This window comes from Paramacrobiotus metropolitanus, unplaced genomic scaffold, assembly GCF_019649055.1.
Source record: "Paramacrobiotus metropolitanus isolate TYO unplaced genomic scaffold, Prichtersi_v1.0 Parri_scaffold0000010, whole genome shotgun sequence".
Lineage (NCBI taxonomy): Eukaryota > Metazoa > Tardigrada > Eutardigrada > Parachela > Macrobiotidae > Paramacrobiotus > Paramacrobiotus metropolitanus.
Window position 1 is genome coordinate 991,137 of NW_026570230.1, and position 25,138 is coordinate 1,016,274.

Consider the following 25,138-nt stretch of genomic DNA (forward strand, 5'->3'; position numbering starts at 1 on the left):
CCCCGATGAATGATTTTTTGAACATATCATGGTTTCTTTTTTTCCCAGCGTTAGCAAGCGTACGCTCCAGCATTTTTTCTCTTCCCAGGCAGTATTTCTTCTAAACGAAATATTTTGTCCATCGTCTCATTATACGCTTTTACAGCATTTTTTGGGAACATAATTCTCTGCCCACTTGCAAAAAATTTCGGTATGATGACGCTGTTGAATTGACGTCAAACACACATTCACCCCTAGACTAACATTTGGTTTCCTGCGTTGCGTTGCAATGTCTACAGGGCCGATGTATTTCCGTCCACTGCTGCTGGCGTCTATTTTCGTAACTGCCGCCAAGGCATCTTATGCGCTATACGATTTCTGTCTAAACGCGCCTTTCTGGTTTCCTACTGCTCGGCATCTTTAATTGGGCTACTAAGCAATAAAATCTCCGGATAAACTAAACGTACGATTTCATACACGAACTGAGCCAAAAAAATATGCAAACGGCCATATCTTTCTCTCGATTCGCCGATATCCTTTCCAACTCGGTCATAAGGGTTATTTAATCAACGATCATGATGCGAACATCTGCATCGGCGATTGCATACATCGAGCATATATACTGCCGGTACCGTTCTGCGGTGAGTTAGAAAAAAGGCATTCGTCTGGAGAGTGCGATTCATCTGCGTGTGAAATAATCAACAATACGAAACTAAGAAGAATAATCATGTGATACGAGTGCTGAGATTTGTTTGTAAGGCATAGTTATCCGTAAAATGGCAACAACTGTGAAAGAGAAAGGTCAGCGGAGTTTTTTTATACACTGCTCGGCTTGTGGGAGCCGGAGCCGGAAGCGTTCTTGGCCGATCGGGAAGATGTATCACGGTCGCCGGTTTTGGGTTTGGACGACGGCGACGGCTCACCGTCCACCTTCCGGGCCTGGTCTTTGTGCATCTGGCTGTCCTTCCGGGCCTTGTATTCTGCAGCATGAAAACTGATAATGTCAATCGTCAATCAATGTACTGTTAAAGTATAATATAAGGTGTTGTCCGTAATTACGTACTTTCCGAAAACATTTCATTCGCAAACCGACCGTGCAAGAGTTTATTATTAGCAATTCTGAACTAAACAGGTTCACAACTTGACAGACTATATTGCCAAATAAGTAAATGAAAATTTTCATCTGAAGAAATTTCTTTGTTGATTAACATTAAACAGAATGGCAGACTATATTTTAAAATGACTTGTTATTTATCTGAAAAAAACTTTCTGTGTTGATTAACGTTATTTTAGACATTGCCGTGTATTCTCAAAACACTGTCGCAAAATTATCTCACGTTGTTAGGAACTGGTATAGTTCTGATTTCCGTGCCATTGTACTACGAAATCCGTTATCTCTGCACACTTGATGGGTACAAATTTACGAATACGAGAGAGAGTATTTACCATCATGAACGAAAACAAAAATCATGGACATGAAAAACTGATATTTATTAAAAACGCAAAATACATAGTGAAATCATGCTGTACATAATAAAGTCTGAATAATATTTAATGTTACGATATCGTTTGTGGACTTAACTTACCCCTGTATTTGGCCTGAATTTTGGAGGCAGCCGCGTGCTTCTCCTGCTCATCGATTTCGTGTGCCATACCGGGGTGGAACATAAATGCCGGCTGTGCGACTATGGGTTCCTCTTCGGGTAGGACAATAATTTTGCCCACAATGTAATTTGAATGCGACACCCAAGAAAATAATTCCAGTCGAGCAATGGAGCCGCGCCGAGTCGGCCAAAACAGATTGGCCAGTTCTGCCTGCAAATACAACATATCATACAATTTACAAAAATATCTTGGGCATATGCCTCCTGAAGTGGTACTGCATAGTACACGAACGAGATTGAAAAAGATTTTTATAATGGTGACATTAATGTCATTATCGACGTTCCTGACCTGAGCATCCGTTTTTGAAAATTTTCAAACAACGGCGAGTCCAAAAAAGTATCACAGAATGGCGTAGAATGTCCAGATCTCGTATGTACAAAACAATCCTCGAAAAAGCCGGTAATCAATCAGTAGTTATCCACAATTTTGGGCTTAAAGAAGGGAGCAATAGTTTTTCAGCAAGAAGAATCCCAAAGTCGCCAGATTTGGTTATACAGAACGCTGCCGCATATCCGAGCCACACACTACCACACCGTCGAACAAAAACCGCTCGGCTAACGTTACAGATGCAACATGTTCCTTTGGCGAAAATGTGTGTCCTCGGTGCAGTTCTCTTGCTATCGTTGCACACTGTCGCAGCGTCTTCTCATTTCCGGCTGCCGAGATCTGCCGAATGACATACACGCCAGCGGTATAATATACACGATTTTACTGCAGAGTACGGTAGTATGGAAGCTGCTGTTTTAAAAATATCTTTTCGATGGTTTTTTGCTCATGAGCAACGCCAGCAGTTTTCGCAGTGATGGCGCATGGGCTAATTGCCTACGTCAACTGCTTGGCACAGTTTAGCCCGCTGCCAGAGCTGCCCGGCATTTGCGTATCTGTATGTGACAGGGATTCATAGATTCATATTGCGAATGTTCAGCTGCCTGTTGAAATATGTATGTCTCATACAACATAAACGATCGGATTACTAACGTAATTTCACAAACGCCATGTTACTGGGTGACTTGGACAAAGCAAAAAACGCTGCCAGTCCTTATAAGCACGGAAAACATTTTCACATTTTTCGCACGTATGGAATGTGTATACTTAAAAAATTCTGTTAACGAATACCCATTTGCAAGTACTTAGTTATCGGAAAAAGAAATCTGCCGATTCAGTTAAAACCTAGAAAATACTCCAAGCATAGACAAATTCGGCCAATTGTTTGCTATAACAAAAAATTAAAATTTTTATGTTTGTTACATAGTTAACCGAAAAATCTGGTGTTTGACAGAAGGTCATACGGATGGTGCGAGCACTGGTAGGTTATTTTCCCATTTCCTCGTGGTAATGATTAATACCGGACTTCCGGTAACGTGTTGCATCACAAACATCTCATTACAAACCGCAGCAACCATCCGAGCATTCCCATCATATGACCGGCGACCGCATCAGTCGATTACTTGTTAATATAAATATGACTGTCGTAATAACGACTATAAACATCCATTGCCTTTTCGCGGTAGCCGACTAATTGCCCATGCGCGCTGAGTGAACGATGTGGAACGACGGCATTCCCATCGTAAAGGTTTTCCTTGCCAAGACTGGCCCGCGCAGTGTCATCCAGTGCAATAATTTTTTATTAATATTGCCGCGTACGAAGAGCCCGTGTTTATTTTCAAAATAAACGTAATTCGCCCCGATAAATAGGTGAGTTTATGCTAAAGCATGTAAAGGGAAATGCAAAAAGCACAACACACCACCCAGCTGCCAAAAGCCACAGATTCAAAAGAACTCAGATCTGTTATGCATTGATAAAAAATTAAAATAATACAAGAATATAATCCACAGCTAAAAATATGAAAACCATAATGAACCGCCAAGGGAACACCACAAGTCATACTCTATTTTTCAGAAAGCCAAAAAGCTGCTTGGTCCCATGCTGTCAGTGCATCAGGCGTGACTAGTCGATCGGTTTTTGCTTAGCGGATCAAAAGCGTCCAAACTGAAATCATCCCGTCCCAGTGTCAACCCGCGACTGAACCCTTCCTGCAAAGAAAGCAAAACACAAATAAACTTACTGGCGCTTACACCACAAGGTGCCGACATTTTCACACGCAAGTAAAATGCAGCATTCAAACGATTACAAAGTCGCAGACGTACCAAACAAAAAATAATCAAAGGCAAAACATAATAACCTAATGTTCGATGTGTGCCATAATATACCGAAAAAATTATAAGGAACCACAGCGCGGTTAATATGCAATAATTAAGAAAGGAACGATTTTACTCTGCGCAAAGCAGCACTTCAAAATATTAAAGAAACAGAGATTCCGCACCTTCATTTCTGACATGCGTTTATCCATACGTCCAATGGCTTCGTCGTACAGTTTATCGGAACCGCCACTGGACGCGCTGTTGGTGGCAAACAGCTTTTGGAAGTCGCCAAACGGATCTTCTTCCGGTGAAATGGTCACCGCAAAGGGATCCAGTGTTATCAAATCACTCTTCCCATCACTATGACCGTTCGTGGCTTCAGTGCCGTTCAGGGGCCGCGGCGGTAGGGGAGGAGGAGGCGCTGCAAACAGAAATCACGTTTATATTTTTTTAAATAGGCACACTATTTCAAAGTTAAAATTTAAGCGAATATAGTGAATGTTTTGGATTTTTAGTTTCGTATGAATATGCGCAACCTCACGAAAGCGTATAAAATAATAAAATAATAATATTTGTTGAAAAACTGCTAAAAATCTTAAGTCTTACGCACAACAATTAAACTAAAAGTAAAAACCATAAAAATATTTTAAAAAATATAGTTTTCTTCGTAAACAAAGGGCGAATTTACTAGTATTTAAAAAATGCAACCGACTATTGTAAACGTTTCCACTAAAAAGCAAAAAAAAATGGTTATGTTATCGGCTATTAATCAGTTTATTTTCCAGGCTAGACAGAAATTTTTTTAAATAGAACTCTGCAGATAATAAATGAGATCAATTTTTCGCAAGCGTTCTTTCACCTATTTCTACGCGATGCTGTTGTCTGACGGCCAACGTCGGGGCACTCGCATAGCTGGTATTCTGTCCGAATCCGCCGCGATTACATTGCGGATCGTTCGTTGAGTTTACGCCATTAGCCAGAAGAGAACCGCCGGTGCCGTTCATATAACCATTCACACTTGTTGAATGCACTAATGGCACTGTAGTTACTGTCGACTCGGATGCGTCGGAGAGCTTGATAACGTCCACACCGTCTACCTGCAAGTAACAAAAACCGTTGTGGAACATTTTGTAGTTATTACAGAACTGATCCGGTGTCTGAATTCTCTGATTGACGCGCGTATGCAAGTAACACAACGAGCAAACAATCTAATTATGCGCATGCAAATTTGCTAAGTCCGCGCCGCATAAAGTACGATAATGTAATTTCTCGGTTTATTGTACAAATACTGAAAGTTTACACCGTAATTTCAGAATTTTAAGAACTGCCATTATTGCTTATATGAGCCGAAAAAGCGTATTTCGAAGTAAATTAAAATGGTTCCACAACGAACAAAACCTTATTAAAATTGCGTCAAATATCTGTTCAAATAAATAACAAATGCAACCGGTACGATGTCGATAGCCAAATCTTGAAAGAGCGGGAAAAAGAACGCGTGTATATGTATAACCCAATCCGATACTTATGCAATGGTCAGCAACCTGAATTGATGTTTATTCTACACCAAGCACTCGTCTTGAATTAACCCGCTTATATAATCTCAACAGCTTCTAGCAAGCACTTCAAATAGCTTCGCATTGTATCATCGCGTAGGCCGCCACCGGAAAAACAACGTGCATAACAAGAGCGTAGTTTTGGTCATAAAAAACTGTAATATCGTATCTCAATTCTCAAGCAAGTAAAACAAAAAAATTTTTTCTTGCACAACCGTACGACGTACTAAACATACAAACGTAAATTTGATAAATTTAACTGCGATAAAAGAAAAAGTTGAACAATCACAAAAATGCATGGTTTTGTTGAAAAAATTTCTAGAAAGCCCTGTCGTAAAATGTACTGGTTCGCAATTTAACGAAAATCAAACATTTAGTATTAACCTAAACTCAATAAGGAAGGGAAAACCACAAATTTCATAAAGGGGCTCTAATTACTGTACAAAATGTAAGCATGACCAATTATAAAATGACGGCTACTTACCATAATTGTATGTAGACCGGAAGGTTCCAGTTGAGCGATGCGCTGCTTGAGGTCCGCATTTTCACGTTCAAGTAGTCTGGCCTAAACACAGGAAATGACTAATGTGCCACAACCAGGACCGACAATACGGTTGCGTAGACTGTCAGTGTATATTTGTAACCTTGCACGTTGTGCATAATCCCTTGAGTGCCCATCAACTTACGCGTTTTTGTAAAATTAATATTTGTTTGCGCATTTCCATTTCACGACCGGATGTCTCTAGGAAGCGTCGGTAAGCCAAGTCAAAGGCTTGTCCAATGGTCAATGTGATATTTTCCGCCTGAAAATTAGTCATCTTTGGTAAAACAACCAATCTAAGAATCCAGAATGCTCGCTGCGTCTTTAAATCGGTTGATCAAGAAGAACGATTTCAGGAAAATTTTTTCTAACAGTAACTTGGATTCATTCAGCTGATTTTAAATTTACTGTATTCAGTCACTAACGTACCCCAGTATGCTGATAAGTAATAACTAAATAACTACTTATAAAGTTCGAGGCCAGTTACAATTTTGCATCACGAAAAATAACGATATGTCACATAATACGTTGTGTACAATATTTTTGTTGATCAGAAACGAGCCAATCGATCGTCCAATTCTATTTTAGCTGTCTCTTCTGTTTAACCTGTTTAGATACTGTACTTCGGTCTAAATCCTTAAGTTTTCATAAAAAATGGTCTCCGTTATAACCCACTGAATCTCGGTACCAGAATAATTGTGCATTCAGTTATACAGATAAACAATTTCGTGGTAAAATAAAGCCGTGAAGGTAAAATTTCGCAGCTTAAAAAACCCTTTCCCTTCTCAGGCAGAATTATTAAAATTTTCAGCATACATATAACAATTTAATGACAAACGGTATGAAAGAGAATGAGTAATCGCAACGATGTACTGTTTTGTTTCGCCACAGCATCTATTTGACCAAAGTATTACAGTTTCCCCCACCCGTCTAATTCAACCGGCCCGCCGGCGCTAAATAACGACAAGAGTTGGACCGGTAATAATCGTTGGCAAACAGCCATTATTTGTGTTTTATGAGCTGTGTGTTTTGTTTTCTTTACAATAAACTCAGTTCGCCCTGTATGAAGTTATGAACTTACCAGTCTGTCACTAACGAAAACAAAACATCGGTGCTGAGTTTGCTCCGTGGATGGGTTCTCCTCCTTGGCGATGAAGCAAAAGAATCGCTTTTCCGCTTTATCATCAGCGCAATATGATATCCGATACAGAGGGTACTGATATAATATTCTCTGCAATAGAAAAACAGAATACAAATTACCTATGCTGGATTGGCAGTCGAAGGGAAGATACTACAAAAAGTAATAATTCGATGCAACATAAAATACATAATACAAAATCGTTATCCGCAAAAAATTCTAAACAAAATTTTAAAAAATGCAAATGCTAACTAGCAAAGCACAAAATGCTAATCTGGAAAGATTTGAAAAGTAAAAATCAAAAATTAATTATCCTAGATGCAAAGAAAGCAATACAAAAATTTGAGTCATATTATCCGAAAACTGATATAAAATTATAATGTATCTTCAGACTAAAAAATAAAAGCACTATACTCTAATTTACAGAAAACATTTATTCAATCAACGTTTGCAGTCAAAAACTTTCACCGTACCGTAATATATGAAAATCGGCATCATTAATTTTCAGCGTCAACACACTACACAGTTTTTGATACGCAAAAAAATCACAGCTGTACAAAAGCGATCAGAAATAATCCGCAAAGACGTGTCAAATCTTCTCAAACAACCGGAAGTGCGGGCGTACCACCGTGAGGCGCCACACCATGACGACTGCTTCATGCCGACTGACCAGAACAAAAGTGATGAGCCAATTTTATTGATCTATTTTTTCGGTCATTTTGATTGTTCACCTTTGTTTTGGGCTCCTGTATGGCGACGCCGTCGATGGAAATGGTCAGCTCCATTTTGGGTATCTTGGATCCTTCTGACCGTTTCAAGTGTGAACTAAACTGCAAGCAAACGCATAATAATTATACAACCAGCTCACAATGAGATTTATCATCCACATATTCGGCTATTCGGTTACAGAAAACAAAGCACCGGCAATGGCAACATGCGACGGCAAACGCGGCAAATTAATCTTCTCGACCTCTGACTGGCATGCATGACAGGCAATATCACACCGGCCAACTGTTAAAAATTACTATTCAGTTATACCAGTTAATGCCGGTCATTTTCTCCGACAATGATATTTTCATTCATATGGGCATCGCATTAATTCACCGTATAGTATTCATTCAGCCAGGTACAATAAGTGAAACATTCAAAGCCAAATCCTGCGATGGTTTATTTAGTTGGTTATCGTTTTACAGCTGTTTACATCAATGTTTTCATAACTTTAATTATTTTTTTACTTCATTATCGTGTAAGCGTGAAGAACGAGAGCAAAATTCCATTCAAAAACCTGAAGAGAATGTTCAACGATAAATAGCCAACTCACTCTCATTTTCTGAATTCCGGCTTTTACTACTTCCAGTCCCTTGGCGGATTCCACTTCAGTGCACCCCAGGAACTGCAATACACATAAAGTTATTACATGTAAATAAAAGCCTTTTCAATTAACCATAGATGCAATCGCTGAGCCGGCATTTGAGTTGTCAAATCCAAAACGTTAGCAAGAAGTGCACAGTCAAAGGAGTCACCGAGAAGTACGCAAATATGAACGCAATTTATTCGAACAACGTAAAGTTTCATAGCTTCAGGACAACAAAATTGTAATGATTCTCGTCTTTCGCTGCACAATCATTAATTTAACCAAAATCCGACACGCCTTACTCCTATCAGCTCAATTTGATTAATGAATACTGTATGCAAAAATTAAAAGCGGTGGAACGCTGCCGGCATTTACTGTACAAGAATAAAATGTTTCCGAAAAACGAATGAATGACTCTTCTATAAAAAAATATAAGAACTGAAAAGGTATTATTGATACATAAACATAATACCCATACTCAAAACTGCAGGAACTACAGTATAATTCACGGGAAATAAAAACTACATGAGAAATCCCTAACTTACCTTGACCAAATAAGCGACATGTGCGCCTTGCAATGCTCCTGGCGGATGAATCCACGGACTTCCCGGCATATTTCCTAGCGAATATGGACAAAGGTCAGCCATGCGCGTCGTGTCAGCGACGCGACGCAATGTACAACGAGCAAAAAATCACAGAAACATGTAATAATCAATCGATTAGGTCGTCCATACCGGATTTGTGCTGTTTGCTCGACCATCTGTTGAGTAGGGCATTACTCCGCATCATGGTATCATCTGTAACAGCCACACCATCACCATCACTACTCTGTATCACATTTTCAAGCTCCACATTGGGCGCCATGATCCACCACAATCGCAAACGACGAAAAAACTTTAAACTGGAACGTTCAAGGAAAAATTCTCTAGTTCACATGCAACAAACGGATAGCGTATCCGTTCTCTCTGTGCGCAAGAAAACAGATAGCGTGTCTGTTTTCTCGCACACCAGTTGTGGCGGAAGAAACGAACTAGCGAACTACCAACTGATCGCGGTGTGGGCCAAAAGAAAAAGAAAAGCCTAATTATTAAATCAGGCACTTGTGTGTTATGTGCCACAGCGGCCACTTTTCACTCGAACAGCAGCCGTCAAAGTGCCATTGGTTCAAGTTCTGTACGGATGCGGCACTCGAAAGATTATTCATCGATCAAGTACAGTACTCGTACCTCGCGGACCGGTAGGCTGTTTGATTAATGATTACCGTTTTCTTCTGGTGTTGTGATTTATCAGCGAGAAACCAAAACAATGATGGGTGGACAATTTCAATCCGATTCTCTGAGAATCAGACGAAAAACATTTTCCAGTAAGAATTCCCGAAGTTACTACAAAATACACTAGGCGCAAGCACATTATAGGACAAACTAAATTTTTAGAACAAACGGTGATACCTACTCTCTACATTTTGGAAAAAGCTCAACCGATTTTCGTTAACAAATTTTGAAAATTTCGTAACAAACACGTCTCACAAATTACACAACGGTAAAAATTTTATCACTTCAACCTTCAGCTTTTAAACGAACAATAAATATAAAATTTTCAGGGCGAGTCAGCGATTCAAAATATTCATGCGGTTAATATTTTGATAGGGTTTAAAATCCAAATCTGTAATAATGCACTTGTTTTAACAGTAGTAAGTACTGGTAGCGTGCCGTAGCCATATGTTATTCGTAATAAAATTAGTAACTCAACGATGCACAGGTTTTGTAACAATGAGAAAGCTGACAAATAAGTAGAAAAGAAAAGCAGAAAGCGAAAATAAAATTTTATTAAACAATTTGCAGCACTTTTTACGGTCCTGCCTCTGCAGTTCAGTGATTTATCAGGAAGATTCCACTTCAGCGACTTCAACAACTATCCTCGTAAGCGTAACCGTATTATGCATAAATCAGTGATAGATTAGAAGAAAACGTAACCGAGAACCAGTTTGACAAGGGCTTCCAAACAGGTGGTTGTCACTGAATATCGCCCAGTCTCAGTCTGGCTAAACAGCTCTACGACTGCTAAGCTGCTACGATTGCTTTCCTACCATGTTATCGTGTTATTGTGATGTAACTCCGCCAGGGTAGGGAACTCGCAGATCTCCAAGCATTAAAAGAAAAATCTTCTTACCTGACATATGCGCTCGCGTGATGCCTATCCAAGAATAATCCATGGAATGCAATAATGCAATCCACCGAACCCTGATCTCCTGTCACTTCGTTATACTTCGAATCACGGGCAGATGAAGTATTCGTCACATCTTCAGAACATACAGACAATCCAAAGCAGAGATGCTATTTGGACATTTAAAACAGACGAGATCCTCCTAGCGTGGGACCTCTGACGATTTTAAAAGAGAATAACAAAGTCAGAGGAAAAGTATTTCTTCGATGGAACGGAATCTTTGAAAAGTCCGAGTTAGGAAAATTATTGAGAATTCTTGAAATTTTTGTTTGCGAGCAACAGACTATACCAACTATAGAGTATAGACTACGGGTAGCTAGACAGCATCAGAGTCGGAAGCACAACTCATAATCAACAAAGCTGCTAGCGTAGCGTGACGAAGCTGTCTACGTCGCTCTACGATTTAGCCGCCTCGCCGGATGCGTGCTGACCTGTGGGCTGCGACTGAACCAAGAAAAATTTTTTTATTCGTTCTGGCGTACCCTACCTAGTTGTGACTGTGAGCAAGTTTTATTAATTTGTGGGATTATGTGTTTGCTTTTCTGTTTATGAGATTGTAAATTGTTGTTTTGTTTCTTTTTGATTTTGATATTTACCGTTTATTGTGCAGCGTCTCGTTGCAGTTCGTATTTCGTGCCTCTGTTGATCTGTTGATAGCACGGACGTGATATCTCGCAGCAATTGCGTACAACTGTGTTTCCTTTATAACTGCAAACAATTACGTTAACTTCTTGGGTCAGAACTGAACTGTCAGGTGTACAAGCAAAATGTTTACAAAAACATCTCAACTATGGAACGCCGTGGACGTGGTGGAGATTCCCGGAGTCGTACGCCGCGGCATTGTCGTGGACAAAAACGATTCGGGATTGCTGGTTGATTTCGGTGTAAAGAATGCCAGCCCTGAATTGGTCCCCTTCAGCGCAGCGTATCGGTGGTCGGAAAGGATGCTGGTTCCTCAGCCGTGGCGAAGATCGACAGCCACAAAGTTGGCGGAGGCAGAAGCGGAGAGTGCATGGGTGCTGGCCAAATTGTCGTCTGGTGAACCGTGGAGGTGGTACCATGGCAGATTGCTGTTAATCTCCACGAACGGATTTGTTGTTGCACAAGTACAGAGTGGCACCATGGTGGTGGATGTCTTTCCCTTCTCCCGCGTGCGGTTGTGTTGGCGTGATAAATATACGGTCGGGTACAATGATTTTCTTATAGAGAAATGTTCCGTTCCGATGGGTTCGTGCTGGATTCCGCTTTCCTTGCCCTCTGGAAAAAACGCTTTCCATTCACGCATCCCGTTACAGTTACCGGCAATTCTTTCCAGTTTTTGCAGCTTCGATATGATCGGAAGCATCGCGAAAACAGCATCGTAAGTACACCGTATAATTTTAAGCGCACAAATCATTGTTAAATATATTTGTTAAATTAATTAGATACCATTAATCATTAAGTAATGAAACATTTGTTAGATTCTAATATCTATATTATAATAATGACACTAGGGATAAAATACATGTATGTGATTCTATTACAGTATTACCTAATTTAATATTTGATGCTTTTAATTTGTGTAAACCTGCGCAGGTGAATTGTTATATGAGTGCTGGCTGATGTCGAATGAAAAGTAGTATGTACATTTAATATTTGTCAATTCTAATAAATTAAATAAATATTTTAACTGGTTGTAATAAATCTTTGTTATTTGATCCTAAAAATTAGATATTTCTTTTACAGAAAAGGAATTTCTGTACAGGTATCCGCACTACGGTTGGGCGTTCCGGCTTCCGACCCATTAGCGGAGGATGAAATAATAGACTATGACTTTGGCTTTCAGCGAGCCGCTTGTAACAGGAACGTGCGTTTTCCAATGAGCGATCTAACTGTGGAAATCCTGACGGAGGTGTTCTCCTTGTTGCATGCAAAGCAGCAGGTTGCTGTACGTCGCACGTGCGCTCTTTGGAGTTCCCTCATCGCGTTACCTCAGTGCTCCAGACTCGTCGTGATCAGTATATTGCGCTTTGTGAAGTTTGCCGAAAGCCCTTATGATCTCGCTGCCTGTATCTTTCACTCCCTCACACCGGCAACAAAATATTGCGTTATAATGGGGCGTGCTGCGAACCGGCACAAAATCGACAGTGCCGTTAATATCCTGCTCGATATTGCCGACGTCAAGAATGTGAAATTGTCCACTCTGGTTTTCGCTCGCATGAAATACACATATGAAGATGCTAGCGGATACGGTGAGGCGATATTTGATCATAAGACGTTTGAGCTGAGAAAAGATTTGCAAAACTTGTGCGATCGGATAACCTTAAAAAAATTCGACATCCCGTGTCTGTTTGCGCGTCACGACGTGTGGTTGAATGGGCATAAAGTATGTCATAATCTGAAAAATGTTTGGGGTGGTGTCCATGTCCAGCCTGGAGCGAATTTTGTGAACATTTTGGAAGAAGCTGCCGTTGATTTTAAGAGCGAAAAGCATCGGGTTCTTGTGGAGGATTTGGCTGAATGGGTTGGCAAAAGCTACAGGAAAAATGATAAGGGGAAGTTGGGCGTTTCACAGTATTTTCGCAGACACCTAAAGCGCGTAAGTCTGAGGTTTACAATTTCGATACGTACGCTGAAATTAAAACTATTGATATTCGTACCTAGTGGTGCTGGAGAGTACTTTCCAGTGTCTGCCATTGAAAAATGTACGATAATTAGGTGCGCTTTTTTTAAAAGGTATTTCGAATGTGGCAGAAGGATGACGCTCGTTTTGGTGCGGCAACTTCGGGAATCAAAATTCTGGCGGCGAACCTGGGCGACAAAGCCAATCTGTTAACCCTGCGCAATTGCACCATCACGGCGCTTCTATGTTTACAAAACAAATGGCAGCAGGAGAATGGCAGCAGCGAACGTGATAATGTGGAGATTGTTGATGAGCATGACTTTATGGTTGTTGATTAACAGAAGGCAGTTGTATACCGGCACTAAGCAGTAAGCAGTGGTTGGCGATGGTAAGCGATATCTGATATCTGCTTGATTTATTCAGCTGCTTGGAACAGGTTGTAAGGTTTTAATGGAATTTTGTATCGTTGTTGTATAAAAACTTTAATATTTTATCGGTGTCTTTATTGAAATGATCATTTTGTCAGCAGTTTCAGTACCTAATAACAGTTGAAAATGTCACTACGATCCAGTGTTTCGTTTGCATTTTCGCTATGAGAACACATACGTAGGATGCTGTTTCAGTGTCAGATAAACAATCACGTACTAGTACTGTAATTTGTTTGGGGGATCTGCTTCTGGAGGGAAGCTCAAAATTTGCTTTCGATATTGACCGAGTATTATGTGGTAGGTGTTGCGATAACCCCAAACGGGCTACACTAATGAGAAGGCAAAAAAACTGTATGGATTTGTGGCCGTTGGTTGCGGCGGGTTTGGTAGGTGTTTCAATTGTTTCAACAATTAATTAGGTAGTGTTATCGTAAAGTCACCGTAAAGCACAGTGCGGGTTTAATACTGACAATATTAAAATACAATACAATACGAGTACTGTACATACAGGAAACTTCTGTAAACACAAGTAAATAATTTGTACAATCAGTTGTTTGGTATCGTGAGCCGGTACGCGGGATGATCGAATTTTCGTTTAATCCAGCGAAAGCATTGTTTTCTTAATCATTCGGCTGATTATGTTCACCCACTTCATTGCTTGTCTTATCTAGCATATGTCCTTGATTGCATTTGGCCTTGATTACACTTCGTCGTGATAATCCGTATAAAATTACCAAATCATTCTGGTTCCTTGCAGTGTTCCTGCATTCCGTGGCCGGTATCCCTACGTTGAAATTTGAATTTATCTCATCCACCATGAACTTCCTGTCACGTGCAGTTTTCGCTCTGGGAGCACTGGCCTGCGTAACGGACGCCTCCTACCTCATCGGTGTGGGCAAAGCGGACGTTACCGGTCCGGTAGCGGAAGTGGGCATGATGGGCTATGCCGATCTGGGCCAGAAGACCGCCGGTCTCCTGAATCGTCTCTACGCCCGCGCCTTCATTGTCTCCAACCCCGCCAACCCGGCGGAAACCGTTGTCTTCGTCAACTGCGATCTGCAGGCCGTCTTCCAGCAAGTGCACCTCGAGGTCATCAAGCAGGTCAAGGCCAAGTACGGCGGCGTCTACAACGAACAGAACATCATCCTCCACGCCCAACACACCCACGCCGGACCGGGCGGATCGTCGGCCTATCTTCTGTACGATTTCACCATCCTGGGATTTATTGAGGACAACTTCCACGCCATCGTTAACGGGATCGTTAAGGCCATCGACAATGCGCATAATTCCCTGGCGCCTGGGAATGTCAAGATGGTGCAGGGCCAGGTGGCCAACTGCGGACGGAATCGATCACCGGAAGCGTATTTGAACAATCCCCAGGAGGAACGGGATCAGTATGCTGAGGATAAAGATTCCACGATGACGGTGCTGAAGTTCAGTGATAACGAGGGAAAACTGCGCGGTGTGCAGGTGGTGTACCCGGTGCACCCGACGAGTCTCAACAAAAGCAATGAACTGGTTAGCGGAGATAATAAAGGTAAGGTAAATGTGATGCCTTAAACCGTGATAGAAGTCTTTACTTTGTGTATGGGAAAATAAAATTTTGATTCTAAGTACTGTATTTCTTCAAATTATCAGGTATAACGAACTGTACAAAGTGCTTCTAACTTGATCCGCAGTTGCACTACATAGCCGTGTGCTTTAAAATGTTGCGTCGCATTCGTTGTTAAAAAGTTTATTTTTAAGAACTTGATTATTTCTTTTATTTCTTTTAAAAAAGTTATCTTTAAAAACTTTCCGTACAAAACATAGCAGCCAGGACATTTTACAATCAGTACTATATACGATCGATTATTTATTTCATTTTCTACCCATAGACTACGCTTCCGTTATGAAGCTGCCACCACGTTTAAACCAAGCGCAATGTGTATAGCACATTTTAAACTACTGCTAAGCGTAATGTGATAAATATTTACTAGTTCTAAGAACTAGTACTGTACCAGTATTCATAGCTTTTGCATTTTTGAATCATATGGAATTACTAGCTGTACGTGAAATTCTTTACTTCATAATATTATGTTAAAATGAAATTTGTTATAGGTCATGCTGCGTGGTTGCTGGAACAGCGTCACAAAGGTGTCATTGCCGCCGTTGGCATTTCCAACGCCGGCGACATCAGTCCCAACATGATCGATAACGGTGACGGGACATTCCGTGGAGAAGGCCGCGACCAGATCGAAAGCACTGAAATCATCGGCACCCGTCAGGCCGACAGAGCCGACGAGCTGATCCGCTCCGCCGACGGCACTCTCCTTACCGGTACTCTCGTCGGGAAACTGGCCTGGGTCAACTTCGCCAGCGTCAACATCGCCAACACGCCAGGCGCCCGCACCTGTCCCGCCGTGGCTGGACAGAACTTCGCCGCCGGCACAGAAGACGGAGTGGGACTGGGTGTTTTCCAGGAGGGCGACACTGACGCCAACCCGCTGTTCGCCTTCGTCTCCAGCGCGATTAAACCCACACCCCAATGGGTGCGGGACTGCCAGACCCGCGCCAAGGTGCCACTGCTCCCGACCGGCTTAATGGAGCCGCATCCCTGGACACCCGATGTGTTGGGCATGCAGATCCTGCGCATTGGACAGTTGGCAATTGTCTCGGTGCCGTTCGAAGTCAGTACGATGGCCGGACGCAGAATTAGGAAGACGGTGCTGAGCAGGCTGGAAGGCAGCGGTGTGTCTCATGTCGAGATTGCCGCTATCAGTAATGGATATTCACAATACCTGACCACGCGAGAGGAGTATGCTTTACAGGTACGTAATGCTCGCAAGGAGTAGGGCCAGCCGGCCAGGCATTTATATTAACGTAACGACAGTTCTAACTTCTCACTAACTAGAGACGATCATCACGTTTGGTAATTAGAAACCTGCAATACCTGCTTGCCTTCTTGAGCGACTTGTAGATGTATATGAAAACCTGTATATGTCAGTCTTTGACGTAAAAGCGTCGGTGACGTAAAAGCGTCGGTACGCGCTTTATATTCATTTGCGCTATTTTTCTTTAATCATATCACTGCTTATTAATGCCATACTAAATTCAGCCACAAGATCTATTAATATATAAAAGTAACATTTCATAAAATTAATAATAATTGTTATCAAAGGCAATATAAAATAAGAGGGCATGACACTGTTCATGTTCCGATATCCGACGATTTCTGAAACTGTTTTACAGAATAATGTTAAGTTCCTAGCTTGTTGTTAATATGAAATTGCGTACCAGAATCACAAATACGAGAAAAACAGGAAAGTGGTTTTTTCTCGTATCTTCAATGATTATTAACGATTACAAACAGTGTTATTTCATTGTGCTTTCGTTCGGCAGCATTATGAAGGAGCCTCAACCCTTTTCGGCCCGTACCAACTGGAAGCCGTCCAGCAAGAGCTGGCCCGCGTTGCTGATTCCATCGCCAACCCCGCTCACACACTGGACATTGGCGCTTCGCCATACTTCTTCAACATCGACGACCTCCTGAACTTCCAGACCGGTGTCCTGCTGGATGACAAACCCTTGCTGAAACCCTTCGGGGCTGTTCGCGAGGAAGCCAGGACCCAGTACAGCGTCGGCCAGACCGCCAGTGCCGCTTTCTACGGCGGTCACCCCAAGAACCAGTTCGCCCAGGTGGAATCGTTCTGCGACGTGGAGCAAATGCAGGCTGATGGAACGTTCAAGCGTGTCATGCGGGATGATCACTGGGATGTGCGATTCAAGTGGAGCCGAACGTCGATTGCCTACAGCAACAGCCAGTGTGAGTGGTACATCCGTGCGGGTGGCGAGTACACGACGGGAGTGTACCGGTTCAAGCACTACGGATTCCACAAGAGCGGATGGACCGGCACGATTCGGGCGTATGAGGGACAATCTAACACGTTCCTTGTTGTCTGATCACGTGTTTAGCTTTTCTAATAGTGCGGCACACAACGTTCTATGCTGTAAGGTCAACAGAATAAAGTGGTAAATATTATACATAAAATTTATTAAACAGGAGACGTATAAATGCTACGAATTAAAAAGCCTGAGCTATACACATCAAATAGCAAATATATTTTGGTATTTAACTTCTGCACCAAGCACTGTTAATACAAAATTATTTATTAGGGAAAAATTTACTCAGAGTACAAAAGTTTACAAATACATTGCAGAATTTCCATCTGCGTTTTTTTTAAAAATCCTTTAGAAATATCTTTCTTTATACTTCTGTCTTTACATTCATACAATGTTTAGTGAATCTGACCGTCCAAAACGGCAAGCGATCGCTCGCAAGCTGAGCCGAGACTGAGGCTCGCGCAGGGCCGGCTTTACCGCGCGGTCCCCGCGCACAAGCATAGAAAGTGAGAACGAGACAAGCCAGTTTCCTCTCAGTTCCATGACCCATTCATTAAGAAGCTTCAGCCTTGATATAAAAATTCAAACGAATATACGAGTACTGGAATCTCGGCAACGGGTACCTGTCTGTGATTAAGAGCTTTGTTGTGCTGTTTATATCACCAGCCAGCTTCGGAATAACGTCTCTGGAAATATTCAGCCTCTTTAGCACTGCAATGCCTATTCTGAGTAGCACGGAAATTTTTGTGTCCACCTGTGTGCGAACCGTAATAAAGTTCATCGGGTTGATATAGTTATTGTCGCTCCAGCCCGTAGGCTAGCAAAGGTTACCAACGTATTCCAAGCTATGTTTTAAAGTACTATTAACTGGAGTAGCCATCTACATTTCAGCGAGAATCACTAACATTTTAATCACCGTGCATATTTCGAAAGAGCACTTACGATGGCTAGTATGGGTACAAAAATTGCTGCAGCATAAGCAAAACAAAAGCTGCCAGTACAAAGGGATGACACTCGTTACTCGTGGATTACTTATCAATAATACCAAGGACTAGTTATCAATAACATTTTCTTATGCGTAGCGCATCCGTGATAGCTATTTCCAGCCAATAAATTCCTTATTCTCCGCATTGATTTTTTGAAGATATTTGTGCAGTGGATCGAAATATTCCAAAAATGCCGCCGCATCCATTTTTGGCGAGCCAGTTACCCGCTCCATGGCTACGGGCCACGGTTGGGAAGCGCCCAGTGAGAGCATGCCACTGTAACCCGCACAGTTACCTTGTCAGCCTGGTTTCATTTAAGAATTACGGTGTAACCTTTGCGAGTCGGTGCAGAAATCTTTACATTAAAAAACAATAGCTACTTGCATACCTGAGCAATTTACCAGCGGCCTTAGACTCGTTAATGTCGCACTTTGACAACGGCCCGCTGTGTCCGGCTGCTTTGCACAAAGCTTTGTGGAATTGGAACTGTATCACAGAGCTTACGAAGTACTGCAACGCGGTAAAATCGATATTTTTTCAGATTTAGTGGTTTCAGTGGTTTTATATTCCTTTCAATTTTTTTTAAAGCGAAACTCTTTTCGCAATATTAAGAAATAAAAGCGCAAAAGCCATGTTTAAGAATAGCGTACCACATGTATTCAGTATCGGCAGTGACATGGTACTGTGCACCGGGATCGAAATCCAAGTCCGACCGCGGGACTGGAGGAACGATGCCCTGATACTCTTTCCTAATCAGTTGAAGTTTACAGCGGCAGAGTGTGCATGTATTTGGCGAGCGGATAAACCGGTAGCATAAACAAAGTTGAATTTATGCCTAACGGCAACCCTTACACATATTTCCACCATGCCCAGTTCAAACGGCTCTTGGAGATTTTCCCGGAAAACACGTCATAACGATATCTGTCCAGTAGGTACAAAAATGGGAGATTGGCGATTTTATCCAGACAAGTGATAAACTGGTTGTTAAGTTCGCTTTCTGCATATTCACCAGTCCTGCTTGGTTTCAGATATTCAGGTAAAATTTTGAGATTTCGCTTTTACCTTCATCTTCCGAATTGTTCTTTAGCAAACCCAGCCATGCTAAATGTTTAGGAGTTGCAACACTTAATGCTAAAGTATCACCCACTAGAAAGACAGCATATTTTTTCTTCGACACAAAACTAGTAGGTATTAACTACAAAAGTAGGTAGCTAGCGAAAGGTCAAATTTTACCTGCTTCGTGAAATCCAGGGTTTGCACCGTTACGGAAATATACTGGAGTTTGGTTTTTGTACTGTTTGTAAAATTACGTATTGTTACAAGTTATGTAACTGACGGACCTTGTGTATCGTACACCTTGTGTATCGTGTACGATACACAAGGTGCAAAATATACAGTACTTAACTTACGTGTTATATATGCAGAATACTGAATTAATACCTTACAGTGTTTGGATTACTTTTCTTGGATGTTACTTAATGCATACATGTTATAAAGCCACTAAATGCTTTGCTCTAAAGTTTGAACTACGTTGGGTTGTTGCTTATTTATTTGTTTAATTCTAAATTATTTTTCCACCTTTTATAAACGTCTCTAATGAATTATTGCCGTGGCGAAGCCGGACTGACCTGCAAGTAGTATTGGCTGTGTCCCATTTCGCTACAACGATGATGCAGCAATGTTAATAATTAATATACGATGATGAAGCAATGATAATAATTATACTTACCGTGGTAAGCAATATTAAGCAGTAAAATTAGCATTAAATCATTATTGGTATATTTCAGTACACGTAAATATGCAGATACATAGTAGGGTTAAAACTGCACAAGTGTAACCGGGAAGTGAAAATAGCAAGTAAAACACATCTAACGATAAACCTACTCTGTACAACTTGTTACAGCGTGATATGCACTGCTTTTCTAAAATTAAACTAAATCAAATTTTGCTGTATGAATATCCATTTTTCTATAAGGCAACAACGGTGCATACTTGAAAATTGAAGAAATGTCTGCCATGAAAGGACAGAAGTCTAAACAACTGTTGTTCTTACTGGTGGATTGTTATGAAGTGGGGCACATTAACTTGGGTGCACATCTTAATCCTGCAAGCACATACTTAGTTTAAACCAGTCTTGGCCTTTAAATATGGGTGTGACTATTTCACCCCTTTTTAAAAATTGAAGTTAACATCTCCGTAGGCTATTGTCACCACCTTTCACACCCCCTTTGACAATTGCCACTCCTCAACCAAGTTATCGGAGAACACAGATGCCAAAAAATCACTGGCGAGCTTCTGTACGCGATGCGAGATGTGGAAGACCTTTCTCACAGACGTGTGAAATTACCGGAAAGGCTCAAAAGATGCCGGAGCCCAATAGAGTGGATGTGCTTGTGCTTGTTCGCAAAGAAGGACATATAAGCTTTATGCCTCCGCGCTTAATTCCAATTTGTGCGTGAACAGCTGTTCCAACCTTACTAATACTTCTTCGGTTGCTGAACTGTTCTAATAATTCTTCGGTTGCTGAACTGTGGTCACTTCAATGACCATCGAAATACCAGGTTTTGCAATGCTTTCTATGCCCGATTTTTCGGTATCGCTCAAAATTTTGTATCAAATTTCTGAGATTTTATCAAGATTTGCAGTTTCACTTCTGTAAAAATAGCACTATGCTCATCCCTGTCAGTTTTGGCAAGAAATTTTTGAACGACCATAGATGTCCATTATTCAGCTACATATCTCCCAAACCATCACTCACTATGTAATAATATAATTTTACAAAAGTGCGTAATACGTTCTGCTTAGCGAATTATATGAACTATCTGGTGTTCGAAGGCCACGGGTACAGCCAAGACATTCGCAAACCCCGAAAATGTCTATTTGGCCAGCTTTGGTCACTTGCTGCATGCCCCGGGCATAATGCATCTGATGGCCAATTTTTAATACCTACAACCTTTAGCTGCTATTTTTCCATCCGATTACGGCCGTTACCGGTTGGGAAAGGTACTTACCATGCGAAGCTTTTTACACCTCATGATTTAACCCGTTTCCGTCAAGCCTTGCCAGCTGACAGGGTGACGGACTTAATCCGGCAACATTTAAAATGCGCGAATCATCGGTTTTATGCCATAATTTACGCCCCCTTTTGGCCGTTACCATCGCCTTTTAATTCCTGCTGCATAAACTGAAGGGTGATGGTAATACGTATCCAAAATGAGGCGTGGCAGGGAGTGACAACTGTCATGATCAAAAGGTTGCTCGTTCTAATTTCAAAGAACGGATGGCGGAAAGGGGGCAGCAGCCATTTTAAATATTTATATTCATATTATAATAACATTTCAATTTTTTTTGTATAAATACTTCCGCACGAAGAGCTAAAAATTAAATCGCTATGTTATTCAGATCAGTTAACCCAAATCTTGAAGTAAGATTTAGTAATGCGCTCATCGATTATGTACTTACCGTGTATCGTCCGGAGGACTTGTAAGAAGCTCCCAAGAAGAGGCCCCACACGAGACAACGCGACCATCATTCGGCTTGGTCAGCATGGATAGTTTCCGGAAACTTGCCGGCATTGGCTTCAAACCTAGCCCGGTTTGAAACTGCTCGGATAAGCGGTACATTTTCTCCACCGTTAACTTCTGGGCTCTCATTTCGTCGGTAACATCTAGCAATGGCTTCGATGGGAAGAGCTGCGTAAAGTTTAGCATGCCAGACCAAGATTGACTCATCAGGTCTCCTAGAGTTTTATTCTGTATTATAATTATTTTATAGCACGTATTTCTTACTCAACCGGATGTGACCTATTACCTAGCAAGTGAGCCGGTACCGGGGCCGTTGCTGACAGCTTCTCGTTGAGAAAATGCTGGATTAACTTGCGGCGCACATAAGTATACAGTTGCAAATACAACGGTCGGATTTGTTGCCATAAATTCTCTAAATCTTTAAGGAATACCGCATCTGCGTAGTTAAGACTGTCCACTATGTAATAAGACCGCCACAGTGCACCGGCGTCCCGATATCCTGTTAAAGTGGAAAACGATAGTCAACATGTTACTGCGATGGCAGAAGAGTATTCCGGAAACCAGAATGTAAAATTACTTGGTTCTCCTACCTGAAAGGTGCGCTGCTTTGTTTTTCAAGTCAATGTATATATCGTGTGTAATTATCCCGCAGCTGTTTCCCGCTAACGTCTCTCCAGGATTTCCATGAATACTTTCTTTTATCCGGGTCGTTCCAAGCGTTTACGACGTAGTAACTAACTGTATAGATAAAGGACAAGCCCTACAGAGATGGAATATATATTCTGTTAAATGTCATAAAGCTTAACATAACATCATTTTAATATGGAAGTAAAGCTTACTGGCAGTGGCTTTTGTCGTTGTTACTTGTTAGCAACACAAAGAAAGCTGACTTACGTAAACATCTGTGTGATATTTCTTTAGACATCCCAACCTTGTAAACGTTAACACCTCCAGGGTTTCCACAGTTTTGGAAGCATCATAACAAACAAATGCTGTATGAGTAAGAGCACGCATGTGGTTGACAATGGAGGTGAATTCTGTGAAGTCGGCCTCTTCCAGCGGCTGGCGGCCGGCCATTAACATTATGTACAACCGCTTTAGTTGGACATCCTTAAACTTTTCAACCTGGAAGTTCTGTGTCATCTTGGCCACGCTTTTGGTAAAGTTGGCAGATAATTGGGCTTGCTTGACCTGCAATATGCAAACAGAAGTCACATTTTTGACTCCGCATACTGTGTCGGATATGCGCATTCGAAGACCGATATCACGGGTTACCGTATTTGCTTCTTCTTTGCCGGTAATGTTAGTGTTGTAGTCCCATAGAGAAAGCCCAGTTGCATGGCGTACCTTTGTTGCAACCGGATTGAATCTGTAATTAATGCGATACATGACCTTCCGTAATTTAAACTTTGACGTAAACGTTTTTGTTTGCACTCTTTTAAAATAAAAATGATAAACCAAGCGTAAATTATTTATTTTATATTACCGCTAACAAGGTTTCCATAATCCGCTTGACCTTTACGGGTTTGATATTCAGTAACTGCGGCTCGTTGAATAAAATGCCGGAATACGATATCGTACATTTAACAGCAACTCGTACCGGTTGTGGACCCACTCCCGGAAATAGTTTTCATCACCACCTTTGTTTTTATCAGGAATCCCGTTTTCCAAAAATTCACTGATATTCACGGGATAGAATTTGCCACTCGCAACAGTCGCAAAAACGAGATAAACTAAAGAACAATAAGATCTTAGTACACACACGGTTTATCGCATATGGCTGAAAACATCATAGCTATTGTACATATGCTGTATGTAGTAGTCAGTATTTACAAACAAATATTCTGATATTGAAAGCATTTTCCGTAACAAGTGTATTTGGAGAGAAAGATTGATAAGTAGCTATAAAAAAATATGTTTTTGGTCAATGACGTAAATCACCACAACAACTTTTCAATAAAACTGCACCACGTTTAAAATTTCAATACACTGCACTGCGCCACTGGCGAATGCTCAGTCAAACATTTTCTTAAGGAGTTATTACCGAACAATAAACACATTATCCTGTCAGGACCAGAAGGGCATTAAGGAATAAAGTAATAAACCATAGCCGTTTAACAAATTTTACGATTTACGTCATAAAATTTATAGGATGTTCAGGAATGACAAAATATATTTTATGACCTCCAAACGCTGGCTGTATTTTGCATGCTTGACTGGTATTTTGCATGTTACATATATTCTTGCGACACATGAAATTGATTTTGTTACTGTACTTTTAGACTGTTAGTTGTGCTTTATATTGCGATGTGATGACCAGACTCACAAGATATGCGCCCCAGGATATGTCTGCTCTTGTATAATCTAAACTACACGATGTATTAAAGAGCTGTCTAGCTAGTGTCTACATACGGGATGATCAGACCCATCATAATTCTAAATAAGCCTGCTTCTGTTTGTTTTGCTCTGAAGTGGTAATTTTGGAACCGTAGAATCATCATCTTTAACTTATCATGTTCTGGTGATTGTCATTGGTAACATCTCAACCGGAAACAGATGTACCGCCATAACACTAAATAGAATTCTGGATACGTGTTATCGGTAAGTTCTCTGACTTGTTCTGACCTTTCCGATCCCTTTCCGGATCTGAAATCAGTAGACAGGCTCACGCTTCCCCACAACTCATGGCTCATGATTAAATTGATGCTGATGTTTCAGAATCCGCGCGATACGCAAAAATTGTGGTTTGTTAAGATCTAGGTAATTACCGACGAACCATTGAGCCTGTTTTGCCGTGGTACGGGTGTGTAACCCACTCTACTCGTGGCAGCTAATTAAAAGTTGCCATTGCCGTATGTTTCCCTTTCTCTTACAAAATCGATGGTTGTTTTGCTAGGAAGGTTCGTGCTGCTGAGTACATTAAGTCGAACTTCGTATACGTACAAAAAAAACAAAAAAAGAAATGGTTTTGTGCGTAATTATTACTGCAGTTTACGGTTTAAAGTTTTGATACATATTTGCAGTAGTTTTAAAAATAATAATTCGGAAGAACGCTACCTGTTAATAGTAACAATGCACAGCCACGGGAAAATTTCCATTTCACTAATTATCTTTTCAATAT

At 41.1% G+C, this 25,138-nt stretch overlaps 4 protein-coding genes across 8 annotated transcripts; 2 read left to right on the plus strand and 2 right to left on the minus strand.

Annotated features, from left to right (window-relative positions):
• Positions 1-3,251: 3,251 nt before the first annotated feature.
• Positions 3,252-10,886, minus strand: LOC129583247 (PTB domain-containing engulfment adapter protein 1-like). 2 transcript variants are annotated; one of them, XM_055474971.1, is made up of 11 exons: positions 10,542-10,886; positions 9,107-9,169; positions 8,918-8,991; positions 8,340-8,411; positions 7,750-7,848; positions 6,962-7,111; positions 6,026-6,142; positions 5,824-5,904; positions 4,646-4,883; positions 3,969-4,207; positions 3,252-3,678 (listed from the first exon to the last, which is right to left on the minus strand). In XM_055474971.1, exons 1-11 carry the CDS (start codon positions 10,582-10,584, stop codon positions 3,583-3,585), a joined length of 1,272 nt encoding a protein of 423 aa, XP_055330946.1. In that variant the 5' UTR covers positions 10,585-10,886; the 3' UTR covers positions 3,252-3,582. The 2 variants fall into 2 exon arrangements, with proteins under 2 accessions (XP_055330946.1, XP_055330945.1); XM_055474970.1 differs by lacking the exon at positions 10,542-10,886 and having other exon boundaries at positions 9,107-9,516.
• A 196-nt stretch (positions 10,887-11,082) lies between these two features.
• Positions 11,083-14,437, plus strand: LOC129583285 (uncharacterized). Of its 4 annotated transcripts, XM_055475037.1 has the most exons (6): positions 11,083-11,701; positions 11,802-11,955; positions 12,340-13,173; positions 13,311-13,585; positions 13,927-14,011; positions 14,383-14,437. In XM_055475037.1, exons 2-4 carry the CDS (start codon positions 11,806-11,808, stop codon positions 13,533-13,535), a joined length of 1,209 nt encoding a protein of 402 aa, XP_055331012.1. In that variant the 5' UTR covers positions 11,083-11,701; positions 11,802-11,805; the 3' UTR covers positions 13,536-13,585; positions 13,927-14,011; positions 14,383-14,437. The 4 variants fall into 4 exon arrangements, with proteins under 4 accessions (XP_055331012.1, XP_055331008.1, XP_055331009.1 ...); XM_055475033.1 differs by having other exon boundaries at positions 11,083-11,955; positions 12,321-13,173; XM_055475034.1 differs by having other exon boundaries at positions 11,083-11,955; positions 12,321-13,173; positions 13,329-13,585.
• LOC129583284 (neutral ceramidase-like) lies at positions 14,383-17,655 on the plus strand. The gene is made up of 3 exons (XM_055475032.1): positions 14,383-15,162; positions 15,726-16,435; positions 17,007-17,655. The coding sequence occupies exons 1-3, from the start codon at positions 14,442-14,444 to the stop codon at positions 17,565-17,567; spliced, it is 1,992 nt and encodes a 663-aa protein (XP_055331007.1). The 5' UTR covers positions 14,383-14,441; the 3' UTR covers positions 17,568-17,655.
• A 746-nt stretch (positions 17,656-18,401) lies between these two features.
• Positions 18,402-23,886, minus strand: LOC129583358 (angiotensin-converting enzyme-like). The gene is given in 15 exon segments (XM_055475133.1): positions 18,402-18,769; positions 18,882-19,003; positions 19,140-19,242; positions 19,346-19,490; positions 19,556-19,639; positions 19,727-19,787; positions 20,122-20,152; positions 20,547-20,597; positions 21,956-22,232; positions 22,304-22,516; positions 22,608-22,644; positions 22,646-22,777; positions 22,912-23,208; positions 23,293-23,386; positions 23,504-23,886. Coding segments are annotated over 13 exon segments (1,671 nt in total). The 5' UTR covers positions 23,161-23,208; positions 23,293-23,386; positions 23,504-23,886; the 3' UTR covers positions 18,402-18,603.
• Positions 23,887-25,138: the final 1,252 nt, after the last annotated feature.